This window comes from Lissotriton vulgaris, chromosome 7, assembly GCF_964263255.1.
Source record: "Lissotriton vulgaris chromosome 7, aLisVul1.2, whole genome shotgun sequence".
Classification (NCBI taxonomy): domain Eukaryota; kingdom Metazoa; phylum Chordata; class Amphibia; order Caudata; family Salamandridae; genus Lissotriton; species Lissotriton vulgaris.
Window position 1 is genome coordinate 944,589,064 of NC_141695.1, and position 27,418 is coordinate 944,616,481.

The 27,418-nt window shown below is 47.8% G+C and overlaps 1 protein-coding gene across 1 annotated transcript in view; it reads right to left on the bottom strand.

Moving 5' to 3' along the window:
* Nucleotides 1-3,952: 3,952 nt before the first annotated feature.
* Nucleotides 3,953-27,418, bottom strand: part of DND1 (DND microRNA-mediated repression inhibitor 1) — a 161,700-nt gene continuing 138,234 nt past the window's right edge. Inside the window, exon 5 of the mRNA XM_086931379.1 lies at nt 3,953-5,128. Coding sequence (XP_086787505.1) covers nt 5,100-5,128 — 29 coding nt within the window. The 3' untranslated portion in view covers nt 3,953-5,099. The remainder of the gene's footprint in view (nt 5,129-27,418) is intronic.

Sequence of the window (27,418 nt, forward strand, 5' to 3'; positions counted from 1 at the left end):
AAGTGGGCGTGGCTTAAGAGTTTTTTTCTGAGGGCTTCGAGAATAGTACCTACAGAATTCCTGAAAGCTCTTGATTTTCGCTTTTTTTTGTTGCCAGCTGCATGGCAATTGGGCCTCGCATGCCTGTCTTTTTAGAAGACAGCACGCAATAGGCCATAGGCTGTAGAGTTGCTCTGATTCCTGCATATTCCGTGCGGACACGCGCAACAGAAGGCCATATTTCTTCAATTACCAGCTGTCAGACGCCGCGGTAATTGAAGACAGATGCTGGGCGCACATTTATTTTTTTTGTAATCCATTTCACGGAGCTCTCCCCGTTTACGTTTCCCCACACATTTGGCAGTTTCTTTTTTTTGTGAGCGCCACATTATATGCAAGGAGTTCAGTTCTCGCATTCCGTAAAATTAACCAAAAACGAGAGAGACAAACAGCAACTCAGAGTGATGCCAACAAAAAAAGTGAATCCACGAGTCACGCAGAGACTTGCTCTGCGCAGAGAAGCAGCCCTGGGCACAACAAGCGCTATCTAGACAGCTGCACACACGAGGCATGATTGAGCATCAATGCTGGATTTATAAGGCCCAGTCTCAGACCTTCGCCGAGTACAGAAAGGTTCGAGTGGTCACCCTTCCTCATAACAATGGCAGCCGCCCCTCGGGCCCGCACACACCCCCTCCTGTGCTGGGGAACGGAAACTCCTAATGAGATTAGTTGGTGTGCACAGACATTACTTAGCCTTGACTAAACCTGCTCCCTTCCTGCGGCCAATGGAAAATTCAAGGCAACTCGGTTCTGTGGATGGAGAAACATATCACATATCTGGTAACTAAAATACCCCCTCATTGGAAGACGTGGCACACAAAACATAGGCTGAGCTTTTGTGTTCCTTTAAATCAGATAGAGGAGTGGCATACAGGGGGTAGGTCTCTATGGACTGAGGAGAATAGAACTGTGAAAATTACAGCTTTGCCAAGACTTTTACAATTGGCATAGACTTTACCCCTTCAAACTACGAATGTAGTGCTAAAAGAAGTTCAACGCATGCTAAACAACTTTATATTGGGAGTGAAGAAAGCTAAATTTGTGGTGCACAGAATGTTCGAGCAGACAACAGAGGGGGTTGATAGCCCCTCATAGAATATATTACAACCACACAGCTCAACTGTGATATGTGGTTGAATGGAGCAGAAAAAGCAAAAAGGCCTAGCGCTGCATGGGTTCGCTGGCTGCTGGGGATCATCTTTGGAAGGTTGTTTAGCTACCCAAAAAAGCATAGCTCTTAGGGTTTGAATACTTTGCTGTTATGAGAGCTGTGATAGCCTATTGGGACTCAGAAGTGATTAAGAAGGGACTCTCCCCTTATCCATCACCCTTGACTCCGTTCATAGGCAATCCTGATTTTCTCCAGGCGTGGATTAGAGGCAGTACTTCCCCTTGGCAGAAGGTGGTTGTATAGGATTGGGAGATTTCTTTAACACTGAAGGACTTTAATCATTTGAGCAGATTAAAAGAGAATTTGGAGTTTCCTAAAGCGAAAGGCGTCAGTATTTACAGAAAAAGGCATTGGATTACAGACAGTCTAAGAAAACAAAGGCATGTATACCACTGACACCTAAAGAAAGATGGCTCCTGTCCACATAGGATGATAAGCCTTTAATACAGAGATTTAGCAGGCCCTTACGATGTGACAGATGTGGCAGAGTGCAGAGTGATAGTGAGTGCTGCAGAGTGATAGTGAGGGCTGCAGAGTGATAGTGAGTGCTGCAGAGTGATAGTGAGTGCTGCAGAGTGATAGTGAGTGCTGCAGAGTGATAGTGAGTGCTGCAGAGTGATAGTGAGTGCTGCAGAGTGATAGTGAGTGCTGCAGAGTGATAGTGAGTGCGGCAGAGTGTGAGTGAGTGCGGCAGAGTGTGAGTGAGTGCGGCAGAGTGTGAGTGAGTGCGGCAGAGTGTGAGTGAGTGCGGCAGAGTGTGAGTGAGTGCGGCAGAGTGTGAGTGAGTGCGGCAGAGTGTGAGTGAGTGCGGCAGAGTGTGAGTGAGTGCGGCAGAGTGTGAGTGAGTGCGGCAGAGTGTGAGTGAGTGCGGCAGAGTGTGAGTGAGTGCTGCAGAGTGTGAGTGCAGAGTGAGTGTGAGTGCAGAGTGTGAGTGCAGACTGAGTGCAGAATGACTGCAGAGTAAGAGTGAGTGCGCAGGATAAGACCACACACACAAGACCACACACACACTCACCACCAACCGTCACTGCACACTTTCACCGGGCACAAACACTCGCCACCATCCATCAGTGCACGCTTTCACCGGGCACAAACACCATCAGCTGTCAGTGCAGGCATCCACCAGGCACAAAACACCAGTGCATGCTTTCACCAGGCACACACACCTCCAGCCGTCAGTGCACGCTTCCACCAAGCACACACACCTCCAGCCGGCAGCGCACGTTTCCACCAAGCACACACACCACCAGCCATCAGTGCACAATTTCAACAGGCACACACACCACCAGCCATCAGTGCACACATCAATTGTTAACGCATCCACAATTAACTATTGTAGCAATCGCAGTATGGTGCACTTTACTTTTAAACATATTCATCTGAAGCGCAGCATGCCACCATTGCTACAGTTCCAATCCAACCCACATAATTCCACTACACACCACATGCATACACTCCATAACACATGGCTAAAAGACATTGCCATTTACAATGCCATTAGCTCTTACTCAAAAAAATCCGAGACCTATTGTATTTCTAATGCTTGTTTAAAAAGGCTGAGGTCGAGAATGCATTCTCGGCGAATGTAAATTTCCCCCTATCTTTGCCCAACTCGCCAATATTATGTAGCTCCACACTAATATAGCTTACAAAACGGCAGGCTCCATCAGATCCCATTTTTTCTCCTAAAGGGACAGCATGACTGGCGCCGAGCGCGTCCTTAGAGCGGACAGGCACAGACTGGCTTGCCTTTGTGCGCCACCAGCTGAGCGCATCCGCTGCGCGCATCTCTTTTTATGCAAATCTGTCCCCGAGAGCTGTAGCGCTAACTCCAAAGATGGCGGGTCTGCTCGCACCGACGGACACCGCAAATCAGGAAGAGCAGTCAGTTCCTAACGGGTAAGTGAAGTATTTTCCACCTCCTGAGCAAACAGATATAATTAAGTAAAAAAAATTCCCCAGTTGAGACAAGATCCCCCGTTAAAACAATATGTGCAAAGAGAGCAGAAACCGTGATAGCAGCTCCCCGACAATCACACTGACACAGAAATTCCTTTTAAACTATGCCCATGCGCACCATCATCCAAGGGAGGTGCCACTTATCTTGTGACTACAAAGACTTCTTCCAAGACAACAACATGCAATCATCCGAACCCAACACCAGGTGGCGATCTAATACTCAGTGTGAGATCTGCAGCTTATATGCCTCGAACATAGCTTTACCTGACCAAATTTAACTCGAAATTGCGAGTGGCCAAATTGATTTTTCGAAGCCACCCGTCCGACCACCCTCTAAAAAAACTAGATTTCCAGGCCCAGCCACTAGATGGCAGAACAATGCACAGCTGTGAATCCAGAAACGGTTTCATGCTGTAAAACCCTAACTCCAACCAGAAAATTAACTGCTGCAGGGAACCACGTATGCACCATAGTCCAGGGTCTCCAAACAGTAGCTCGTGAGCTACTGTAGCTCTTAAGCGAACAGAGTAGCTCACCTGTGTGCAGCCCAGCTTATTAAATCAGAAAGATTTTGCTTGGTTGAATTAATATACATAAAGAAATTGAAATTATACTGCACTAATAATATTAGTAGCTGTTTATATGTTTTATTGAACATAAGTAGTCCTCAGTACAGAAAAGGTTGGAGACCACCCCTGCACCATACCAAAGCCCCTCCAACAATCAGGTGTGGGAACGCATGAAAACATTTAAGCAAAGCAATAGAAAAAAATGCTGGTTAGTTTTTAATGGAATTTTTATTGAAATGCATCTTACATAACCATGTTTGATGACTTATAGCAAGTAATCTGTTAGCACAACTTTTAATAAAATTAGCTATTTTGATAATGGTCAATATCATTTTTCTATAAAAAGCACTCGAATATTTTTCCATTCATTCATATTAAAACGAACCGAAACTGACTGAACACATGATTATTGAAACTAGGAAGTAGTGGATGGATTTTCCTTCACTGTAAGTTAGCTAGTTTTACTTTTGATCCATAAAACATGATTTAATCCATGCCACTCCATTTGACTAATTGTGAAAGTAACCTAGTCTTAAACGCAATGTTATACAGCATGAAATAAAAAAACAATTAAAAAAAAGTCTCTGATCTGAAAACGTGATTTCGGTGACTGTTTGATTAAGTTACACTCCTTGATGGGACCTGCCTCAGGTTAAGCAAACAGTAACAAAATGCTTAAAATCAACCATTAATTAAATCCATTTACCATCCATCAAGCCATTCCACAGTAGTGATCATACGCATGCTTAAAATACTTGTACTGAGGGCCACATGTTTTAGGAGAGGGAACATGATTTAGATTGAGCACAGACATTACTAGTGTAAGACATTATCTAGAAATTAGCAACTACATTACACCCGCAAGATTCTGTACTTTAAATGCTGATTTCTCCTACAAAAAAACGTGCACGTGAGCTGCCTTGTCCATAGAACCCTTGAAAAAAATCCCAGAAGTCACCACCGTGTTTGTCCTATTAATCTGTCTTTTTTCATTCATTCACAATGTGCCCTTATTATACTATAACGGTGTCACCCACATAAATAATACAAATGAGAGCATACTCTTTTCCATTTGTATTTACAGTGTACAAAAATCCCCCTTTTAAAATCCAAAATGAGCCCCGTTAGGAAAAAAAAGAGCCAAACTAAGTTGAGCTGAAACTTTTCTGAATACTATAAAGGTTTTCCTACACTTAAGTTGCTGGAAGTAAATAAACAATATAATATAAAGTGCACATGAAAAACTTTTAAATGACCAGCCAAAAAGTACAAAGTAAACAAAATAAATGTCAAACAAAACATCAAGTGCAAAACTGATAAACAGTGCAGGTGAATTTCCTTGCTGGATTCTTTGCTGGTTACTTGTCAAAACTTAAAGCCGAGCATCCTGAAAGCAGAGAAATATAACATTAGTCTACAAATACATTCTTGTAGGTAAGCCATCTTAACACTTTCAATTTTTTGACTTGACCTGCATTTACATTTCACGACCGGCGAGGCATGCGCCGGGCTACAGTCTCACCCTCTAGGCCAGCTCAGCTGAAAGAGGTCCTACCCACGTGAGAAATAATCCAGCTAGTGTCCGGAATTGAAGCTAAACCTGGGCAATCATCTAGACTTGTATTTTCTGGCAGCCCTCATGACCCACTAACCCAACAGGCACCTCTATCTATGCCAAATGAGTGCTAATAAACAGTCATTTTAACTTTAGTGTATCCTAAATGATTATACTTGGTTAAATTGATTATCAACTGCAAGTTAAATTATTAATCTCACCTTCTATGAAGAGCTAGTTGACTCGCTAACATCTACACAATAGTGTTTGGTGAATGTGTGCGGTGTAGACCGTGTTGCTACCTTACAGATGTCAGTTAAGGGAATATACCCTAGGAAGGCCATAGTAGCCCCAATTTTGCAGGTGGAATGTGCTTCTAGGGGGTACGCTCAAGGTTCCTTTTGCTTTTGTATAACATATTTGGATACATTTCCCGATCCATCTTGCAATGCCAGATTCAGAAATGGGATTGCCTTTGTGTGGTGGCGAAAACTCAACAAAAAGCAGTTTTACAAAAAGCTTTTGTTTTTTCTACATAATATAGAAGAGCTCTTCTAACGTCTAGTGTATGTAGAGCTCGTTCTGCTACAGAAACCAGTTTCGGAAAGAAGAACGGTAACTCAACCAATTGATTGATGTGAAAAGCAGAAACAACTTTTGGTAGAAATTTGGTGTTGGTTCGAAGAACCACTGTTTTTATGAAGTTGAAAGAAAGGCTCTTGGATAGTTAGTGCTTGGAGTTCTCCAACTCTCCTTAGGGAAGTGATTGCAATAAGAAAACCAACCTTCCATGAGAGAAACGGTAATGGACACCTATGCATTGGTTCAACATGTGGATAACATTATCATTGTAGGGACTATGTTCAAGTTCCATACTGGTGCAGTCGGCTCTCTTGGTGGATTTACTCTTTTTAGTCCTTCCATAAAGGCTTCAATCACTGGTACTCTGAATAGAGAAGTGTTGCCCGTTTTGTAAGTATGCGCCTTCTGCTGCTAAATGCAAGCAGACAGATGTATAAACTAATCCAGATTGTAGCACATGTAAAAAATAACATTTTGTACTGAAGCACCAAGGGGATTGAGGTTGTTACAGTATAAAACAAAATGTTTCCACTTTGCTGCATAACACACCCTGGTCTTAGGTCCCCTAGCCTCCTTTAGGGTTATTCATACAGTCTGGTGGTAGTTGTAAATAACCAAACTCTAGGACTTCAGGAGCCAAATCGCCAGGTTGAGTTCCTTGGGACTTGAATGCCGGATTTCTCAGGGGCTCTGAGTGAGGAGACTAGAGTTGAGATGAAACTTTTGATGTTGAACTACTGAGAGCTCTAACAAGGTGGTCAACCAAGGTTGATGTGCCCATGTGGGAGCTATGAGAATGAGTTTGAGGGCTGATTGCCTAAGCTTCCGAACAACCAGCGGAATGAGTGGGAGAGACAGATAAGCATAGGTCTATCAAGAGAAAGCACCATTCCTGAAAGTAGGGAAGGAGGATTGAGGGATGAAGTTCCCACGCATGGATTTGCTATCTCTGTAGCTGAGATGGTCTGCAATGTGATTGCTTACTCCTGGAAGGTGTTCTGTTAGAGATAAATTGTGATGTATGGCTCATTTCCAAATGGCTTGTGCTAGGCATGACAGTGAGTGTGTCTCCCACCCGCTTTTGAATGTAATACATTGCAGTCATGTCTGTGAGGACTAGGTCAGTTTTGCCTATTAGGAGAGTTTGAAAGGCTTGGAGCGATATAAACACTGCTAGTAGCTTTAAGTGATAAGACGGGTCCTATACTTTAGAGTCCATAATCCTTGTATTGTGTGATGCTGTAGGTGATCGCCCCAACAAGTGAGCGATGAGTCTGCTGTTAGCACTGTGTGGAGCAGGGTGGAGAAAGAGGCGCCCTCTGGATACATTTTGTGGGTTCCACCACTGGAGAGAGCGATGGGTCCAGCCGTTTAACTCTAGATCAGTTAATCGACCCTGCGACTGGTTCCACTGTCTTGCTAAGCATTCTTGGAGGAGACGCGTGTGAAGTCTTGTGTGGGGAACAATTGTAATGTAAGGAGCCATCATGCCTAGCAGTTGCATGAAGACTCATGCTGGCATGGATTGGTTGGGCTGAAAATGAGTGAAAAGGGACGGAGTACTGTGAATCATGGCTGTATTGGGAGAGGCTAGAGCTTTGTGAGCGTCTATTGTGGCTCCTAGATAAGTTTGCGTGTTGGAATGCTGTGGATGAGACTTCCAACGCATTCACTATAAACCCTAGTTGGTGAAGCAAGTGAATGGCGATTTGTGTGTGTTGGAGACACATTTACTAAGTACTGGCTTTGATGAGCCTGTCGACTAGGTATGTGAAGCGTCTACTGCCAGACATTTAGTAAATACCCTGGGAGCAGTGGTGACTCCAAACATCATGCCTTTAACCCCTTCGATATTCATGACAGAGCGGTTCAGTCATGAGTATCGATTCGGTTGTGCTTATGACGGAACCGCTCAGTCATTACCACAGCCCATGGGAGAAGTGCTGGCGCTTCCCCGTCCCAGGGCATCGATCTTGCCCCCACAAGCAGGGATGGAAGTTGAAGAGTTTCCGTTGCCACCCCCGACCCCCTCTCACGCTTCCCCATGACATCAGCGCGCACATCAGGAAGCGCTAGACGCACTGGAAATCATTTCTTTCCAGCGCGTCCAGAGGAGGAGGTAGGTGTTTTGTCTCCGGTGGGACGGGGGGCCAAAACAAGATCCATTGAGGCATCGGCGGAGAGAAGAGAGTATTTCCTCTCCCCTGATGTCTCAATGCAGGGCATTCTTGCTTCACGATCGCGCACAGTCGCGATCGTGGAGCAGGAATGCCCCACTAGACACCAGGGATTTTTTTTGTAAAAGGAAGCAACCCCTTGGGGCAAGGGTTGCTTCCTATGGGGCCATTTTAAATGAAGACTTTTCTGACCACTCCCCGTAATTGATCGGACATTTTCTCGGCAGTTTCTGGGCCCAAGTGGGGGGTGGGGATTCGCCTTTAATTTAAATGGAAGCGACCCCTTGGGTAAGAGTCGCTTCCAGGGGGCCATTTTTTTTTCTAATGGGAAAATTAGCCTGTTTTTTTTCCTTTCTGTCCGGGAAGGGGGGGGGGGGGGGGGCAGAAAACCCCACTAGACACCAGGGACTTTTAAATTAAAATGGAAGCAACCCCTTGGCCAATGGTCACTTCCAGGGGACATATTTTTCATGTGTGTATTCTGCCCCACCCAGATCAGCCTATTTTTTTGCCCTTTCTGACCCCGATGGGGAAGGGGGGCAGAAAATCTCACTAGGCACCAGGGATTTTGTTTTGTGAGTAATGGAACTGGGGCATATTTGCCCCTTTTTTTACCTTTCTGCCCTATGCAGGTGGGTGGAGGCAGAAAACCTTACTAGGCACTAGGGATGTATTACTTTTGCAAGGGGGCACATTTCTGTCTGCTGTTTTCTGCCCCACCTGGGGGGCAGATTGGCTTGGCAGACAGCCTCTCGTGATCCCTTGGGCAAGATAACCCCCTATTTTTCTCAGCCCTATTTGAAGGCCCATCTGGCCAATTGACCATTTGGGTAGTAACATAGCGTGTTTTAGTGTTATTTTTATTTTTTGTGAATTGCAATTGTAATGCTTTATTTCTCCTTTTTTGTTCTAGTTGAAGGCTTTTGCTCATTAGACTGTTCCAGGTTGCAGTTTCATTACTGGTGGTTTTTCTGTTTGTGTAGTTGCCTGTGTTTGGTAAGACTTTTTTGTAAAATGTAAATGTTTTATTTCTCTGAATGAGTTTGTTTTTTGCAAACTGTGTAATAGCAGTATGTTTGGCTTCAGTTTTTGAGGGTCAAAAACTTTTGGCATTTGTACTCTATGTGTATTTTAATGTCTTGTGAGTAATTGGTGCTGTTTTCTTTCGAGTGGGATATTGTTGGTTTTTGCTGTCTCTGCAGAGTAGGTGCTGGTGAGTGTGGCTGTCTCTTGTTAGTGAATTGTGTAGTTTGAGTATATAGATCTTTGGGATAAGGCACACTTTTTTTTAACTTGTTTTGCACAGTGTTGGTTGTTGACTTGTGCAGTGCAGTCTCCTTTTTTAGTAAGGATATTGGCTAGCCGCAAGGTTACTGCTAAGCAGGTTGTCGGTATGCTTTTGGAGTCTTCCTCCGACCATGGTTATTTATTTATTTATTTATTTATATGCTTATTTCGCACCTGAATCAGCCCCGAAGGGGTATCTCCGCGCGTGGCTTCTGAGCAGGTATCATGGAGCTACCAAGGACATATGGCTACTGCGATTGCAGGGGAAGACATTAGTCTTGGGAAAAAAGATATGTTTTTAACTTCCTTCTAAAGGACAGATGGTTGGAGGTATGTCTTAGCAATGGGGGCAGAGAATTCCAGAGCATCGGGCCTTTAAGTGAGATGGCCCGTCCTCCCTGTCTTGCTCTCATCACCCTAGGGACCTGAAGCAGCATAGTGCTACTGGAGCGTAGAGCACGTCTTGGTAAGTAGGGGACAAATATGTCTCTTAGATATTGAGGGCCGGATCCGTAGATACATTTGTGCATTATACAACATACTTTGAAGTCAATGCGCTGTTTCACCGGAAGCCAGTGAAGTGAAGAGAGGAGAGGGCGTGAGGGAGTACGGGGCAAAGCATTTAAAATGAGTCTTGCCGCGGTATTCTGTACCACCTGCAGCCTACCCAGCTGTTCTTGATTGGCAGAGATAAGCAGTCCATTGCAATAATCCATCCGGCCGATGACCAGTGCTTGTACCAGCGTCTTCCTATGGATGTCAGGTAGGAAGGGGAATATGCGTCGAAGCAACCCTATCACTCGGAAACAAGCTCCCGTGACTTGGTTGACGTGGTCTTTTAGGATCAGTGCTTGATCTAGACGCACTCCCAGATTTTTTACGGTCTGCTTTGGTACCGGAACAGGTCCTAGCTCAGATGGCCACCAGTCGGGGGACCATTGCAGTGTGGCCCCTCCAAACAACATGACTTCAGTCTTGGTCACGTTGCATTGGAGGAAGTTGTGGGCCATGGTTCAGAGAGTAACTCTGCATCCGAGGCAGAGGACAATTCTGGCAGTGAGTTTTCTCTCCACATGGAATCATCGGATGATGAAGATACTCTTAATGTGGCTGAAGTGCCTGTGTTATGAGGTTTGCAGGGGATTCTGGGTAGGAGAATGAAGGGGGACCCACGCAAGCCATACCTCGGACTCCCCTGGGTGTCTAGTTCCCAGAAATGTGTGGATTAGGTAGATTTCCCTAGATGGCTACCGAGCCCCGGGCCAAAAATTCATGCCCCCCCCCCTCCCCATGCAAAACTAGTTTGGTTTGTGATGGGTAATTTTGATATTGCCTCAATAGCTTTTGGGTTCTTGCCCGTCACGGGTCCTTGACCCACCCATGCAAGTGAGGTACCATTTTTATCGGGAGACATGGGGGGAATGCTGGGTGGGAGGAAATTTGTGGATCCACGCAGATTCCAGAACTTTCCACCACAGAAATGTGGGGAAAAAGTGTTTTTTGGACAATTTTTTAGGTTTGCAAGGGATTCTGGGTAACAGACCCTGGAGGGAGCCAAAAAAAGGGTCATTGTTCACTGCAAAATCGAGGTGTGGCCATGTTGCGTTTTGCGCGGTTTCCTGTTGCAGGCACTAGGCTGACCCACACAAGTGAGGTACCATTATTTTCGGAAGACTTTGGGGAACGCGGGGTGGGTGGGAATTTGTGGATCCACACAGATTCCAGAACTTTCCACCACAGAAATGTGGGGAAAACGTGGTTTGACAATTTTTTAGGTTTGCAAGGAATTCTGGGTAACAGAACCTGGTGGGAGGCAGTCAAGTCACCCCATCCTGGATGTCTAGTTTTCAAAAAGTTTAGTTGGGTTAGGTTTCCCTAGGTGCCGGCAGAGATATGGTTAAAAAACTACAGCTAGGCACTTTGTCAAAAAAGGGTAATTTTTCACTGTGAAACTGAGGTGTGTCCACGTTGCGTTTTGCACACCTGTCGCGGTCACTAGGCCTACCCACACAAGTGAGGTACCATTTTTATTGGGCCACTTAGGGTAATTCAGATTTGTAAAGCAACTGTTATTACCTATTGACTCCTGATGCATTACCGCCTTCCAAATGAAAGACATTGTGTAAAAAAGAACTCATTTTGAAAAATGACTGATACTTCTCATGCTAGTACGAGTAATCACAATTTAAAAAATTTGCAAATATGTACTGTTTCTAAACACTAGAATTGGTTCCCATTTCAGAAATACCTAGGTATCTTTCATACCGATTTTTCATGTATACATTTTTCCACAATAATTGCTATATACCTGGTACATAATAAAAAGCAGTTGCAAATTGCTGCTCAGTTTTTGACTCTGGGTTCGTCGGGTTCTTGGTGAACCAACAAGTCTATATATCCCCACAACCAGTAAAGTCCTGCGGATGCAACAGTATATTGCTTTCAAAGAGTGGTCATGATTAGAAGTTACAGGTGAAAACGTTGACAAAAAAGGCTGTTTTTTCAACTAATTTTCAATTTTTCCTATATTTAACTGTCGTTTCTATAAAAAAAACCTTGATGATCCACACAAATGACCCCTTGCTGAATTCAGGATTTCGTCTAAATGTGTAGCTGGCCAGGATCCATTATTGCTTTCACACCCATTTCTACTATTAACTGGAAGGAGGTTGACAGCAAAGAAAATAGCAAAAATAGGCTATGTCCCAGAAAAAGGCCAAAACTGTAACAAATGTTGATTTTCTGACAAAAGTCCGTCATTCCCTAATACCTGGGGAAATGATTTCAGCCCCACAACCCCTTTTTTGATATCATTTGCAGGAAAAAACCCAGAAGCTTTTATTTGCAGCCCATTTTTCTCATTTTTACTAAAAAAATAAAATTAAAAAAAATACGATTTTGCTGTATTTTGGCTAATCTCTGGAACCTCTCCAGGGGAATTCACAGACCCTGGGTACCTTTAGAGTACCTATGATGTTAGAAGAAAAGGACGCAAATTTGGCGTGGATACCTTATGTGGTCAAAAAGTTACAGGGGCCTAAGCGCGCACTACCCCAAATAGCCAAAAAAAGGCCTAGCAGCGAAGGAGTTAGGCACAGGCAGAGTCTGAGTAGCCCTATGAGTGGTAGTGAGGGTTTCAAATAGCTAATTTAAAGACACCATGTGTAACTGCACCCCATGAAATTCTGCAGCTCTCGCAAGTAATTTATGTGTCCTACATTGTCGTCAGGAGGGGAAGATTTTCTAGGGTAAATATCTGGGTTATCTGTACGAGAATCTGTCAAATTATCCTTCCATGGATCTATTTGCATAATGTCCCTCTCCACCCCCATCATTATCATATGGTGGTGGTAGAGAGTTAGTTGGTGTAATTAGTAAATGACCTAAAGGTGGAGAGGTTAGTGTAGGGGAATGTGGTAAAAGGAGGTGGAGGAAGGTTGGTACCCGTATTCTTTTTCTTGAAGGAAGGTTGCTCTTCCAACTCAGGTTTACGTTTTTGATGTGACTTTGTAAGAACATGTCCTGTATTGGATTACAGTTCCTTCTGTTTTGGGTCATATTTGGGTGTTGGGGCATCGAAATTCGGATCCTGACACTTGGGAGGCACAGATTTAGATTTTGCGCTGAGGATTTTGGTTTCAAAACAGTTTTGGCTTAGCGCCTGAAGGTTTCAGCTCTGTGACAGTCTTTGGTTGACTCGATCCAGAGCAGTGTTTTGGTGCAAAGCCGGAGGACGGGGTGTCAAACATTTTGTCAGTGCGGACCGTGACCCGAAGGCAGGAGTGGGACCAAAGCCTTTTGTTTCGGATTTGTGTTAATGGCTGCTCAGTACTCACACTATGTGGACCTTGTGGCACCTCTTCTTCCGACACAAAATCAGATTCTGGGATGGAAGCAAGTTCCTCGGCCCCTTGTGCATCGAATTCTTGCTCAGATTTTTCACCCAAGATGTCCAGCGAGTATTTGACATTTTGAGTCTGCATCTCGTGACAATCACTGAGAGTTTTCTTCGATTGGAAAGATCACCACGTGTCGCAGTCCTCTTTTTTGTGCTCCGGAGACTAGCACAAGTTGCACACTTCTTGTGAGTCGATGCACAGATACTTTTGTTGCACAGAGTATAGAATTTGAATGGAGCCAGTTCCATTAACTGTGAGGTAAATCGACGCACTTACGCTAGACAGCCTTCCCGAAGATCTTCGATCGAAATAGAGGTTTTTCCTCGACGGATACTATCTGCAGAGAGGTGGGATACGTGTTCGAAACAATATCGGCGTAGGTAGTGTGGATTGCACACCGAGGGGAACTTAAAGAAACTGTCAAGAATCGGAGCACAGCAATACACGTTGGAAAGTCACCTACCTTATTACTGGAAGGAAAATGCTACTTACCAGTATGCATCTGTTCTTGGCATGTAGAGCTGCAGATTACTACACTTCGCATTAGATCGCCACCTGGTGTTGGGCTCAGATGATTGCATGTTGTTGTCGTCTTGGAAGGAGATCGGTTACTCTTTCATTGGACGATAGTGGCCATGGGCATCGGCTCCATCCTTAGATTGTTTTTCACCATGATGGGAAATGGAGTTAGTAGAAGTAAAGAAAAGGATGTCCATGCGTGTGCATTTAAGTAAGATAAAAACTGGAACAGATACAGGTCCAGGGGAGGCGGGAGGGCGTGTAGTAATCTGCAGCTCTACATGCCAAGAACAGATGCATACTGTTAAGTAGCATTTTCCGTTCGAGGCATATGAGCTGCAGATACTACACTTAGCATCGATTGTGCAGCAGTGTCTCCCCTAGCGGTGGTCACCTGCATCTGTTGCAGTAGTTTGAAAGAGTTTTAAGGACAGCTTGGCCTACTGCAGCTTGCCTTGCACATCAACACAGTAGTGTTAAATGAAGGTGTGTGTTGTAGATCATGTTGCTGCCTTGCATATGTCCACTAGGGGAATGTTCCCTAAGAAAGCCATAGAGGCTCCTATTTTGCGTGTGGAATGCGCGCTTTAGGAGGAACTGTTAATTTAAGTTTTGCTTTTTGATAGCATATTTGTATACATTTTACAATCCACCTTGCAATTCCACCCTTAGAGATGGGGTTGCCTTTATGAGGTGGAGAGAAAGACACAAACAATTGTTTTGTGAAAAGATTTGGTTCTATCTTTATAGTAGAGAAGAGCTCGTTTAACATCTAGTGTGTGTAAAGCTCTTTCTGCTACAGAGTCAGGGTTTTGGAAAAAACACAGGTAACTCTGCAGATGGATTTAAATGAAAAGGAGTATTGACTTTTGGAAGGAATTTAGGATTAGTTCTTAGAACCACTTTGCTACGATGTAGTTGTAAAAATGGTTCTTGTATTGTGAAAGCTTGTATCTCACTTACTCTTCTAAGAGGTAATAGCAATAAGGAAATCTGTTTTCCGCGTGAGGAATTGCAATTCACATTTGTGTAAAGGCTCAAAAGGTGGTCCCATGAGTCTTGTAAGAACAACGTTTAGTTTCCACACTGGAAAAGGTGGTAACCTCGGGGAATGATTCTTTTGAATCCTTCCATAAATGCTTTAATAGCAGGCACGCTAAAAAAAGACAGACGTTGTCTGTTTTGTAAATACGCTCCAATTGCTGCTAAGTGCAGGCATATGGATGAATATGCTAAGTTACATCTTTGTAAATGTAAAAGGTAGCAAATGATATTCTGGATAGACGCGTCCAGGGGATCAATTTGGTTATTTGAATGGGGTTAGTAAGAGTAGAGTAGTAGTAAGAGTAGAATAGAGATGTGCATGCGCCTTTATCTAAGATAGATAATATTGCAACAGGTATCCGCGGTTGGGAGCATGTGAATCCACAGCTCTACATGCCAAGAACAGATGCTTACTTGTTAATAGCATTTTCTGTTCAAGGCATGCGAGCTGTAGGTCATATGCTTTGCATAGACTATACAGCAGTATTCTCCCAAAGCGATTGCTAACCTGAAGCTGTTGCAGTCGTTTGGAAAAAGTGTTCGAAGCACTGCCTGGCCTACATTAGCTTGTTGTCTGACGAACATCTACACGATATTGTTTTGTAAATATTTGTGATATGGACGATGTTGCAGCTTTACAGAAGTCAGCTATGGGGATATTTCCTAAGAAAGCCATAGAAGCCCCTAAATTGCGGGTAGAGTGCGCTCCAATTGCCAAAGTACTTTTTCCTTCTGCATAGCATGTTTGAACACATTTAACTATCCACCAAGCAATATCCGATTTAGCAATGGTATTGCCTTTGTGTGGTGGAGCAGAAGCGACAGTTGTTTAGTTCTACGAAATAGTTTGGTCCTTCCTATGTAATATAACAATGCTTTTAACATCTAAAGTGTGTAGAACTCGTTCTGCCACTAAATCTGGTTGAGGAAAGAACACAGATTGGTTGATATAAAAGGCAGATACCATTTTGGGTAGAAATTTGGGGTTAGCACGAAGAACCACTGTTTCGGGGGACTTGAAAAAATGGTTCTTCTATGATTAGTGTCTGAAGCTCACCCACTCTCCTCAGATGTAATAGCAGTGAGGAAAGCAACTTTCCAAGTGAGAAATTGCAATTCAGATTTATGTAACTACTCAAAGGGTGGACCCCTTCGTCTGGTATGGACAATATTAAAATTCAACACTGGGGCAGGTGGAAGTCTTGGTGGAATAACTGGAGTCCTTCACGAAAGCGCTGATATCAGGTACTCTGAAAAGGGACAGATGCTGTATTTCGAAGGTATGCAGCTACTGCAGCGAGATGTAAGCGGTTTTTGGTTTGCTGTAAATGAGGTAAAATAGCAAATTATGTTTTAAACAGAAGCATCTAAGGGGTTGATATGGTTGTAATTACAATGTATAAAAACCCACTTCCATTTTGCTGCATAACAAGCTCTTGTAGTAGGTTTTCTGGCCTCTGAATCTACCACCAGACTGTATGAATATCATCAGAGAGCCAAACTATAATTTCAGGTGCCTGATCGCAAGGTTGAGATGTTTGGGATCTGGATGTCTTAATTCGCTATGGCTCTGCTGAGGAGACTGGATGTGAGATGTAGTTTGATTAGGAACTACTGAGAGCTCCAACACAGTAGCGAACCAAGGTGGACTGGCCCACGTGGAAGCTACCAGGATTAGTGTGAGGGATGTTTGCTTGAGATTCCGAACCACTAGTGGAATGAGTGGGAGATGCAGAAAAGCATATGCAAGTTCATCCCTAGTACATTGCCTTTGGACAATGGGTGTGGATACCTGGGGTCAAAGTTTGGGCATTTTGGGGTGTGGCAAACCGATCTATCTTCGGAAAGACCCACATTTGGCCTACCTCCAAATGGCTTGTGCAAGGCTTGACAGTTGGAGAGAGTGTTTGTGCCCTCCCCTGTTTTGTATGTAATACATGGCTGTCATGTTGTCGGTGCAGAGAGCGATGGGTGCAGCCGTTCACAGACACTAGATCTGAAAACAAGACTGATTCCACCAACGTGCTAAGCATTCCTGAAGGGGACGCAATTGGAAGTCTCACATAGGGAACTATGATGACGCAAGATGAGATCATTCCCAATATCTGCATCAGTACGAGATGTGGAATTTAATTAAAATATCTACTTGTCCATGGGGCAGGTTGCTTCATAAATCTACTGGTCCTGTAACAAAATCCTCTTGGACTGGTGCCAAGTAGTGCAGCTACAAATGAAGGCAGCAATCTCATTATATAAAAGCTCTGACATAGCCTTTCGGATTATGCCAGGGCTCATACCATAGTAGTGTTTGAATACTTGCAATCCCCTTATGTTGCCATGTGTCCGCTGATCTACATACTGGGGTTTTATGTAGTGGTAAGCAATAGTTCCAGGGTTAGAATGGTCTTTTGCTTCAGTGCATACCTACTAACTTGCATGTTTTAAGGGTTTTTAACAACTCTTCCCTAATCCTTTCCCATACTGCGAAATATTGGAAATTTGCTCCTTAGACCGGTAGACTTAAACCTTATTAAAAGTTGGTAATGAAAAGTGGTTGGACGGAAAGTGAACTTGCAAACACTCAGATTTTCACATAAGCAAATCACATGCATATTTGCTCATGCTAAAATGCAGTTCACAAATATTTTCTAGGAGTACCATTGCTTGTCCTACGGTAAATTCTTGGGAATTCACAAAAGCTGTATAGCTGCACCTAATGGAAGGACATTTACCATGGGTGCACTTTTGAGACTTTCTTTAATAATTAGGGCCCTAATTTGGTCTGGCGTCGACGCACAAGTTACTAATTGTGTAACGCTATATCTGTAAAAGACAGTTAGTGATAGATTCCTTACCTTAGAATATCCCCAGGCGTCAGACTGGATCCGGTAACTTTTGCGTAGCAATACCCCTGCGCGTCGGTAGGCGTCGTCCCCGGCTCCGCGTCTGCATCGTTAGCGCCAGAATGACGTCGCTGGAGTACTTAGACGCCGCCCTCGCACGCTGACGTCCGTTCTTATACACAGCTTTTCCGCGCCAGATACGCAGAGCCATGATAGAACCAACACTGGTGCCATGAAACAAGGGCCCTGAAAGGGGATTACCTTAACCCTAGATATCGGTTCGCAGAACGGGGAGGATGGGTGGGTCGGTAAGTAATCCATCACTAACTAATGTCTCTTACAGATAGATCGTTACACAAGTAGTAACTTGTGCATCTGAAAGAGGCACGTTAGGGATAGATTCCTTACCTTAGAATAGATACCCCAGCAATACCAACCCCGGTGGTGGGTCTGCGAACCAATAATCACACACCAGAAAGTCCTGGAGGGCGGAACGGCCAAAGAAGCCATCCCTCCAGACTTAGATGTCCAGGCAGTAGTGTCTTGCGAACGTGTGCAGCATGGCCCACGTACCTGCCTGACAAATGTCCTGCAAGGGGACTCCTCTGCCCAGGGCAGTAGTAGTCGCCGTGGCCCGAGTGGAGTGGGCCCTCAGCCCAACAGGAGGTTCCTTCTTAGCCAACGAGTAACACGCTTGGATGCACAACACGATCCACCGAGAGATGGTCCGCTTGTGCACCGCCCGTCCTTTCTAAGCGCCCACGTAACCAACAAAGAGTTGGCCATCCACCCGGAACTGGCGTGTGCGATCCAGATAATAAGAGCGCACCTTCTGGGTCCAGACGGTGGAGCCTCTTTTCCTCTTTCGAGGGATGCGGAGGCGGAAAGAAGGTGGGCAAGGTGATGGACTGCCCGATGTGGAAGGCTGTGCCTACCTTGGGCAGGAAAGAGGGTTTTGTCCGCAACACAACCTTGTCCGGAAGAAAGAAAAGGAGGTTTAGAGGAAAGAACCGGAGCTCACTCACTCTCCTGGCAGAGGTGATGGCAACCAGGAAAGCAGCCTTAAGTGTAAGACGACGTAGAAGACAATTATGAAGCGGCTCAAAGGGAGCGCACATCAGTAAGTTAGAACCAAGTTCAAGTCCCACTGGGGCATCACGAATGGAACAGGAGGGAACTTATGAGTGATTCCTTTTAAGAATCTGTTTACAATGGGGGACTTGAACAAAGAAGGCTGATCAGGTAGCCAAAGAAGAAGGCTGAAAGGGCAGAAAGGTAGCCCTTGATAGTGCCCAGAGCAGAGCCCTGCTGGGCAAAGAAAGAAGGAAGAGGAGAACCTCAGAAAGAGGGGCATTGAGTGGATCCACAGACTTTGCTGTGGACCATGCCACAGATCTGTTCCACCTGCAGGCGTATACAGACTTTGTGGAGGGACGCCTGGCTGCCAGAATGACATTACAGACTTAAGGAGGCAAGTCAAATGGCCTCAACTGTCGCCGCTCAATCTCCAAGCATGGAGGTGGAGACTGGACAGGTTCAGGAGGAGGACCGTCCCCTGCAGCTGTGACAGAAGGTCCTCCTGAAGAGGCAGACAAATCGGGGGACCGACTGACATAGTGAGTAGCTCGGGATACCAGTACCTTCGCGCCCAGTCCGGAGCTACAAGGATGACTTGGGCCCGGTCGCGCTCGATTTTTTTCAGCACTTTGGGCAGAAGTGGTATAGGCGGAAAGGCGTACAGCAGACCGCAACTCCACTCGCGACGAAAAGCGTCCCCGAGCGAGTGCCGCCTTGGAAATTCCAACGCGCAGAACTGATGACATTGCACGTTCTCTTCAGTGGCGTATAGTTCTAACCAAGGCTCTCCCCACTGCAGAAAGAGGCCTTGCGCCACGTCCGACTTCAGACGCCATTCGTGATCCATCATGCACCTTTGGCTGAGCTCGTCCGCCTGGCGTTCAGAGAACCTGCCAGGTGTTGAACCACCAGGGTCACGCCCTGATGTGCCAGCCACTGCCAGAGGCGCAGAGCCTCCTGGCATAGGGTCCACGACCCCACCCCACCCTGTTTGTTGCAGTACCACATGGCAATGGTGTTGTCCATGAACACCTGCACTACACTCTCCCGGACAGAGCGGAGGAATGCCTTCAGTGCTAGACTAATCTCCCGCAGCTCCAGAAGGTTGATATGGAGCTGGGACTCTCCCATGTGGCCTCCCCAGCCCTGGAGGGACGCGACCGTCACAACTACGTGCTCTGGCTGGGTAAGGGAGAGAGAGATCTGCCGCTGACCCAATCGCGGTCCGTGAGCCACCACTACAGTTGTCTCGCAGTGCCCTCTGAGATCATGACATGGTCAGACAAGTTGCCCTGATGCTGGGCCCACTGAAACTTAAGGTCCCACTGCAGAGCCCACATCCGCCACCTGGCGTGATGCACCAGAAGGATGCAGGAGGCCATCAGCCCCAGAGTCAACCTGACCGAGACCCGGGATAAAGGCTGAAAGAGTGGAATCAGAGCCTGAATATCCCGGACTCGCTGTTCGAGAGGATAAACCCAAAACTGCGCCCAGTCGAGAACCGCTCCGAAGAAGAGGAGCTTCCGAGAGGAGCACAGGTGTGACTTCGGCACATTGATGGAAAACCCCAGCTGGTGCAGGAGGTCTGCCGTAGTCTGGAGGTGGCTGACGACTGTCTGGGGCGAGCCCGCCTTAAACAACCAGTCGTCGAGGTAGGGGAAGACTGAAACCCCTAACCTGCGCAGATGAGCTGCGACCACCGCCATCACTTTCGTGAACACCCGTGGGGCGCTGGTAAGGCCGAAGGGGAGCACAGTTAACTGAAAGTGCTCGTGGCCTACCGTGAACCGCAGGTAGCGCCGGTGGGCCGGCAGGACAGGGATGTGGAAATAAGCGTCCTGCAAGTCCATCACTACCATCCAGTCTCCTGGGTCCAGGGCAGCTAAGACCTGAGCTAAAGTCAGCATTTAGAACTTCTATTTCCGGAGGAAGCAGTTGACGTTCCGTAGGTTCACGGTAGGGCGCAGGCCCCCTTTGCCCTTCTTGGGTACCAGAAAGTAGTGGGAGTAACAACCACACCCTACTTCAGGCCCAGGAAAGCGCTCAATGGCCCCCTTGGATAAGAGGGTCGTAACTTCCTCTTGCAGAAGTTGCAAATGATCCCCAGACATGCGGTGGTACTGCGCTGGCATGGCTGGAGGGGTCGTCTCGAAGGGGAGGGAGTAGCCCTTTCGGACGATTTGCAGAACCCACATGTCCGACGTGAAAGTGCGCCAGTGGAAGTAGAGATAGCGAACCCTTCCCCCCCCCACTGGCGTCACATGGGCCTGAAAGCACGGACTAGGAGGGTTTTGAGGCGGATGCTGCAGGGGAAGGTGTTAGTCTGCGGCGCGTGACTGGCAGCACGTGTGGGAACGTCCCTTCCTTGGCCACGAAAGGAGCGAAAGGCACCCGTTTGCTGGCGTTGGGCCGAGAGGCCCAAGGACTTGGCCGTGGCCCTGGAGTCCTTAAAACTCTCAAGCGCATGGCCATCAAGCGGCATGTCCAGAAGGGTAGCCTGGACATCAGCCAAAAAGTTGGCGGTCCTCAGCCAGGCGTGACGTCGAACTGCCACCGTTGTTGCCATCGCTCTGTCCAGTGAGTATGTGTTATCCAGCCCACACCGGATGGAATAGCGTGTCGCATCTCGGCCCTCCACAAGGGCTTGGGCGAGTTTAGCCCAGGCCTCCTCCGGACATTGTGGCAGCACGTCCGCGACCGTGTCCCACAGAGTGTGGGTGTAGCGGCCCAAGAGGCATACAGTATTGACTGACCGGAGTCCCAAACTCAGGGACGAGAACACCTTACCGAATTGTTCGTACCTCTTGGATTCCCGATCGGGCCGAGCCGTCGGGAATGCGGTCTGGGAAGTAGAGGCCTGGATGACCAGGCTCTCGGGGTGGGGTGGGTGGACAAGAAGCAAGGGTCGCCCGGAGCCTGGCGGTAGCGTCTGGCCACGTTCGTATCCACAGGCTGACCTGTAGCGGGCCTGGACCAAGTGCTCAAAAGAACATCACACAAGGCCTCATTAAACCGCAGCAGAGGCTCAGCCGAGCTTGCCTGCGGTTTAAGGACCTCAGTGAGGTTAGGCCTCACGGCCGTGACGGGGAGCTCCAGGCTCAAGGCCTTGCCTGCCTGCGTCAACACTACACTATAGGCAGCCCCTTCCTCCGTAGCCACGGTTGGAGGGGAGACAAAACCAGAGTCTGGCGAAGTGTCCAGTCCACTGGCATCCCCAAGCTCACATGTGCAGTCCTGCTAAGACTGGCACTCCTGTGCCAGAGGGTCCACAGACCCCTCCCAATCCCCCATGTCACCCATCACCTGAAATTCAGGGTCAAAGGTTGGGGCCGGTTGGTGGAAATCAAAATCTCCAAACTACGTCGAGAGCGGCGCCGCTCCGGCACCGAATCGAGGGCATGAGTGGGGACGGCGTCGCCGGGGATGACACTCTAGGGGCCGGCGTCGGTGAGGCCGGAAGGTCGAACCGGCAGGGCCGAGGCACCCGGCAGCGGCGGAGCCGAAGCAACCCACCCGCTAGGCCCCACAGACAGGACCGCTGGGCCCAAAGGCGCCTCGAGCCCGGCGGAGGAGGAAGGGACCTCATGGGCATGAGGTACCGCTCGACCTCCTCAGGCGTTGCATCGTGCCCAGTGACCGGAAGTTGTGGGGCAGGATGCGGCGCCCGCGACTCCGTCACCCGAACCTTCTTACCTGAGTATCTTGATCCCTTAGACTGATGCCGACTCTCAGAGCTACGAGGGCTCCGGCCTCCTCCTCCTCCTCCTCCTTCTCCTGTGGGGCCGACTGCCGGATCTCGAGTCGCTTGCGGGACCGCCTAGCCTTAGACATCAGGGCCCGGCAGTCGGAGCAGGTATGGTCGTCGTGGTCGAGGCCTAAATACTGAAGACACCGGCGATGGGGGTCGGTAACCGACATCATTCGGTTACACTTGGAGCAGGGTTTGAACCCGGGCATCCATACCGGCACCGTAGGAGTCGATAGATTCGAGAAAAAACTGATCAAAAGATCAAAAAAGTTTAGTCAAAAAGTGACTAAGGGGTAGAGCTTCTCCGGATCTGCGCTAGCTGGCGCGCAGAAAAAAGAACTGACGTCAGTGCGCGAGGGTGGCGTCTAAGTACTCCAGCGACATCATTCCGGCGCTAACGACATCGACGACGGAGCCGCGGACGACGCCTACCGACGCGCAGGGGTATTGCTATGCAAAAGTTTCCAGACCCAGTCTGATGCCTGGGGATATTTTAAGTGAAGGAATCTATCACTAACGTGTCTCTTTCAGATCATGACCTATAGCGTTTATTAAGTCCGTCTCTCTCTCCCTCTGTATAAGCTGGCTGCACTGCGAGTGACAGCATTCTGCCCTTTTAAAAGAGGTACATCAGCACACAAAGTAGTTTTATTCAGTGCCACTACAAAATTAAGAGTTACTTACCTTCGGAAACTATGTATCTGGTAGAGACGATTCTAGCCGCAGATTCCTTAAACCTAGAATTATCCCCAGGCGTGAGACTGGATCCGGAAAACTTTTTGCCACAGCATCCCTGCGTGGTGGGGGGGGGGCGGCAACACGTGACTCCGCCCTGACAGCCTTTGTCTGACGTCAGCAAGGTACATTAGTCCCACCCCGGGGCACCTTCGTCCGTTTTCTTTTGAGAACTTTTACGCGAAGCCATCACTAACAAACTGTGAAAATACTGGAACAGTGTGCGAAAAACCTAGCTAACCTGAAGGGAAGAGGGTGGCCGAACTCATCACAGCTGGACGTTAACAGGCCAGACAGAACAGCGCATCAATAATAAGGCAGGTGGAAGAGAAAAAAACAGTCACATAAGGCTCCCGAAAAACCAGAAGCAGGGGCGCCAGGCCTTATTTCAAGGCCAGAAGAACCAGCGGGTGCAACTGGACACCAACAAGCACCACTGAACTAAATGTCCAGACCACAATGTCCAGGTGGGCAACGCTGGGTGCCAACAAGCAACCAGCCGGAAAACAAGAGGAGAAACAAGTAGGACGAACCAAGTCGTCAACGCAGGAAGACCCCCTTCTGGACACTAGAAAGAGGACTAGGCCAAACGTCAGTCAAAGGGCAAAAAGAAAAAACACTGCAGCACAACGCCGCAGCTGCCCAAGAAAATGCACCAGGGGCATACAGCAACACCAGGCAGGGCAAGGGAACCGCAAGGGAAAGTCCACACCCTCCCAGTGTAAGACATGGATATCCAATAGCTACAAACACCCCACATAGGGTAGGACATGGCCTAAGAAGTATGTGAAGCACTCTCAGGGAAGAAAATCCTGCTTCAGAGAACAAATTAGTAAACCTGCGGCAGAAACCACAGAAGGCTTAGTAAGTAGCCAAAAAGAACACTCCTTGCCCAAAAATGGGGGGGGGGGGGGGGGGGGGCTGAACCATCAGCCAACTTAAGAAGTAGGCCAAACCAGGACCCGGAGGGAGCAGTATCCTTCACAGAAAGTGTAACGTTCACCCCAACACCAGATTCCAGCACCAGTGGGATTACACTTCCCACTAAGACCCAGAGGATCAACAAAACCACCTACTGAGGAGAAGGAGGAGGAGGAGGAGGACGGAGTCCCGCAAGAAGACGCTGAATGGCAGAGTCCGCATGAGTGTTAAACAGAAGAACCCAGTCAAAGAGTAGATCCACCAAACGATCCCTGATGTTTTGAGGAAAAAACAGCATCACATAACCATGCATGGCGACAGAGCCACAGAAGTGGACATAGTACGGCCGAGCACAATGGCAACATCCAAGGCTTCACGAAGAATAAATGTGGCAAACTCCCTACCATCCAACACATGGCTCCGTAGGTCAGCATGGGCACCCTCATGAGAGACGTGAGAAAGAAGAGACTCCACAGAGTCTTACAAACTGGAAGTAGCCCACAAGGCAGCGCTAGAAGAAGCAAAGACATTACGCCCACATGAGTCCAACAACCGGGCCTCCCGGGACGGAGGAAACACCACCTACAAACACGGAAAGGCATTTCGCATAAGAGAACCTGGAGTAGAAGGGTGGAAAGAAAGACAAACCGGGTCCTGCAGAGCAGGGCGGTGACAATGCAGGAGTGACTGAGGCACCGGATCACCCATGGCAGGGCACCCCCATAACAGAATTGTGTGAGTAACGCTTCAAATGGAAGGAACAACTCCAGTCTACCAAACCGCTTGTGGAGAACTTCCAAAAGGTTGTCCGTAGGAACCGGAGTGACAGCTCACCCATCCGCAGAATATCAGCGGCAGTGGAAATGCCCCAAACAAAGGCAACGCTAGCTTCCGTAGGGCACAGCGGAGGATAAAGTAGTTCCTCCATGGGAGACTGCTGCAGGCTGAGCCGCCCGTCCCCCTGTCCAGGGGGAAGCTGCCAGCCCCGGAATAGTGGGGGTCCACAGATAAATGGGGAACCCAAAGAGCCCCAGGAGGTGGAGAGGCCAGGGGACAAACCATTGGCAAGCCACAGAAAGAAGGGTTCGAGGGTTTAGGCCGTGGGAACGGCAAGGAGCCCTCCCTGGAAGATGCCGTGAAAAGGCAACAACCCGGCTCCCTGTCTCTGCGGAGAAAAACAGCAACTGATGGCCAACTTCCGGAGAAGAAGGGACCTCAGGGGACGAATACAGGACCTGGCGCGGATCCGTGAAGTCCGCCACCGGCACCTGATCAACATCAAATGGCGCAGGAGTAGGCACTCATGGCGCCGGGCCGGCTCCTGCCACCTAGTGCTTTCCACGAGGGTGGGGCGGGGTCAATGCCAGAACTGAAAAGGGAGCGACGCCGAAAAGGCGCCGGCTCTGCCTCAGATGGTGCAGCTGCCCGCACCGAGGGGGGGGCTCTCTGGAAAGCACCCCAGGTCCCTGCCTCCACCGGAGCCGGGGAGGAAGGTTCCTGGTGCCGAAACGGCACCTGCTCGACCTCTGGTGAGGCAGCTGCCTGCTCAGACCGAATTTGGTTATCTCACGAAGTATGGGGTTGAGATTATCATGTTTTTTTAAACAAAGTGTCATATCATCTGCATAAAGGGAGAGGAGTAGCTGTCTGGTCGGGTAGATTAACGCTTCATCGTTATGGTGTTGCCGAAGTTTAGCGGCTAAGGGCTCGATGGCCAGGGCAAATAGGATGGGGGACAACGGGCAACCTTGCCGTGTGCCTCTGAATAAAGTGAAAGGAGAGAAATTGGTCCCGTTCAGAAGCACTGAGGCTTCCGGGCGATTATATAACAATTGGATCCTTTGAAGGAAGGTACAAGGCATCCTCATAACCCAGTGTGCCCAGTAGGTAGTCCCACTCCAGGGAGTCAAACGCTTTGGTAGCATCAAGGAATACAGCAACCGCCGAGCATTTAGGGTCAATATCTTGTAATACAGTGGCCAGGGTTTGGCGATCATGGGATGTGGCTCGACTCCGAATAAAACCAGGCACTGCATCAATAGATTGAGCCGGGTCGCCAGGACCGTAGCTAATATTTTAGTATCGCAGTTTAGGAGCGAAATGGGCCGATATGAATCACAATAGTGTAAGGGTTTCCCTGGTTTCAATAAGGAGGTTATAAGTGCCTCTCGCATCGTCATAGGCAGACCTCCTTCCTCCAACGCTGCATAGTACACCTTCCTCAGGATTGGGGCCAGAATTGAGACATAGGTTTTGTAAAACTCTATTGGCAGCCCATCGGACCCTGGGGCCCGTCCGGACTTCATCTGCATGATCGCTTCTGCAATTTCATCCAGTACTAAATCCAGATTGACAAATTTCCGTTGGGTGTCCCCTAACCAGGCAAGGACTGTATCCTTAAAGGAGCCTGGCAAGTCGAGAGGGGTGCCGGTACATTATATCTCTCCTTTATCAGCACACACAAAATGTGCCGCCCTCCTACCCAGTGCGCGCCAGGCAGGAATGGGATACGGATCTAAATGTTACTTTGACTGATGAACAGTGGGAGCTTAGCTGTGTGCAAACAGAGGCAGTGACCGGCTACAGTAGGTTACACCTCATCCATTTTTAAGCTTCTGCACCGCCTATACCATACTCCGGCCAGGCTCTACCGGCTTCACCTCAGGGACAGTGATGCATGTACGCAATGCAGTCGGGGTGGGGGGCAGGGTTTTTACACCGGGCGTGGGACTGCCCCCAGGTGATGGCCTACTGGGCTCAGACGTTTCAGGGATTATCAACCATGACAGGAATCCAGATGACACCATGCCCGCTCATGGCCCTTCTAGGCTTGACCCAGAGAATTTAAACAGTGCACAAAAAGTTCCTAGCAATGGGATTACTGCTGGTGAAATGACAGGTGGGGGAGAGGTCTTGCTCCTAAATTCAAGGACTGGATTCCCATTATGTCTACATGGCAGGACTACATGCACTACTACGCAGACGAGCTTCCCACCAAATCGCGTCCAAAAGACATCTGGGGCCCACTCACCTCATATCTTCTCATGCAGGAAGCAGATTGGGGGAGGAGGAAGATGCACCCGGAACTGGGACCTGCCCCCAAACATCACAGGAAATATCCACATGAGCTCACAGAACTGGGCGTTGTGGCATTCTGACTCTGAACTGGCAATGACAGGGTCCTAATTATTGTATTTAATGCTGTTGGGTATGAGGGTGGTGGGATGCTGCGCTATTTTTACAAGTGATGTTCTGTCTCGAAGTAATAATGTTGTGACCTCGTGCAAAGC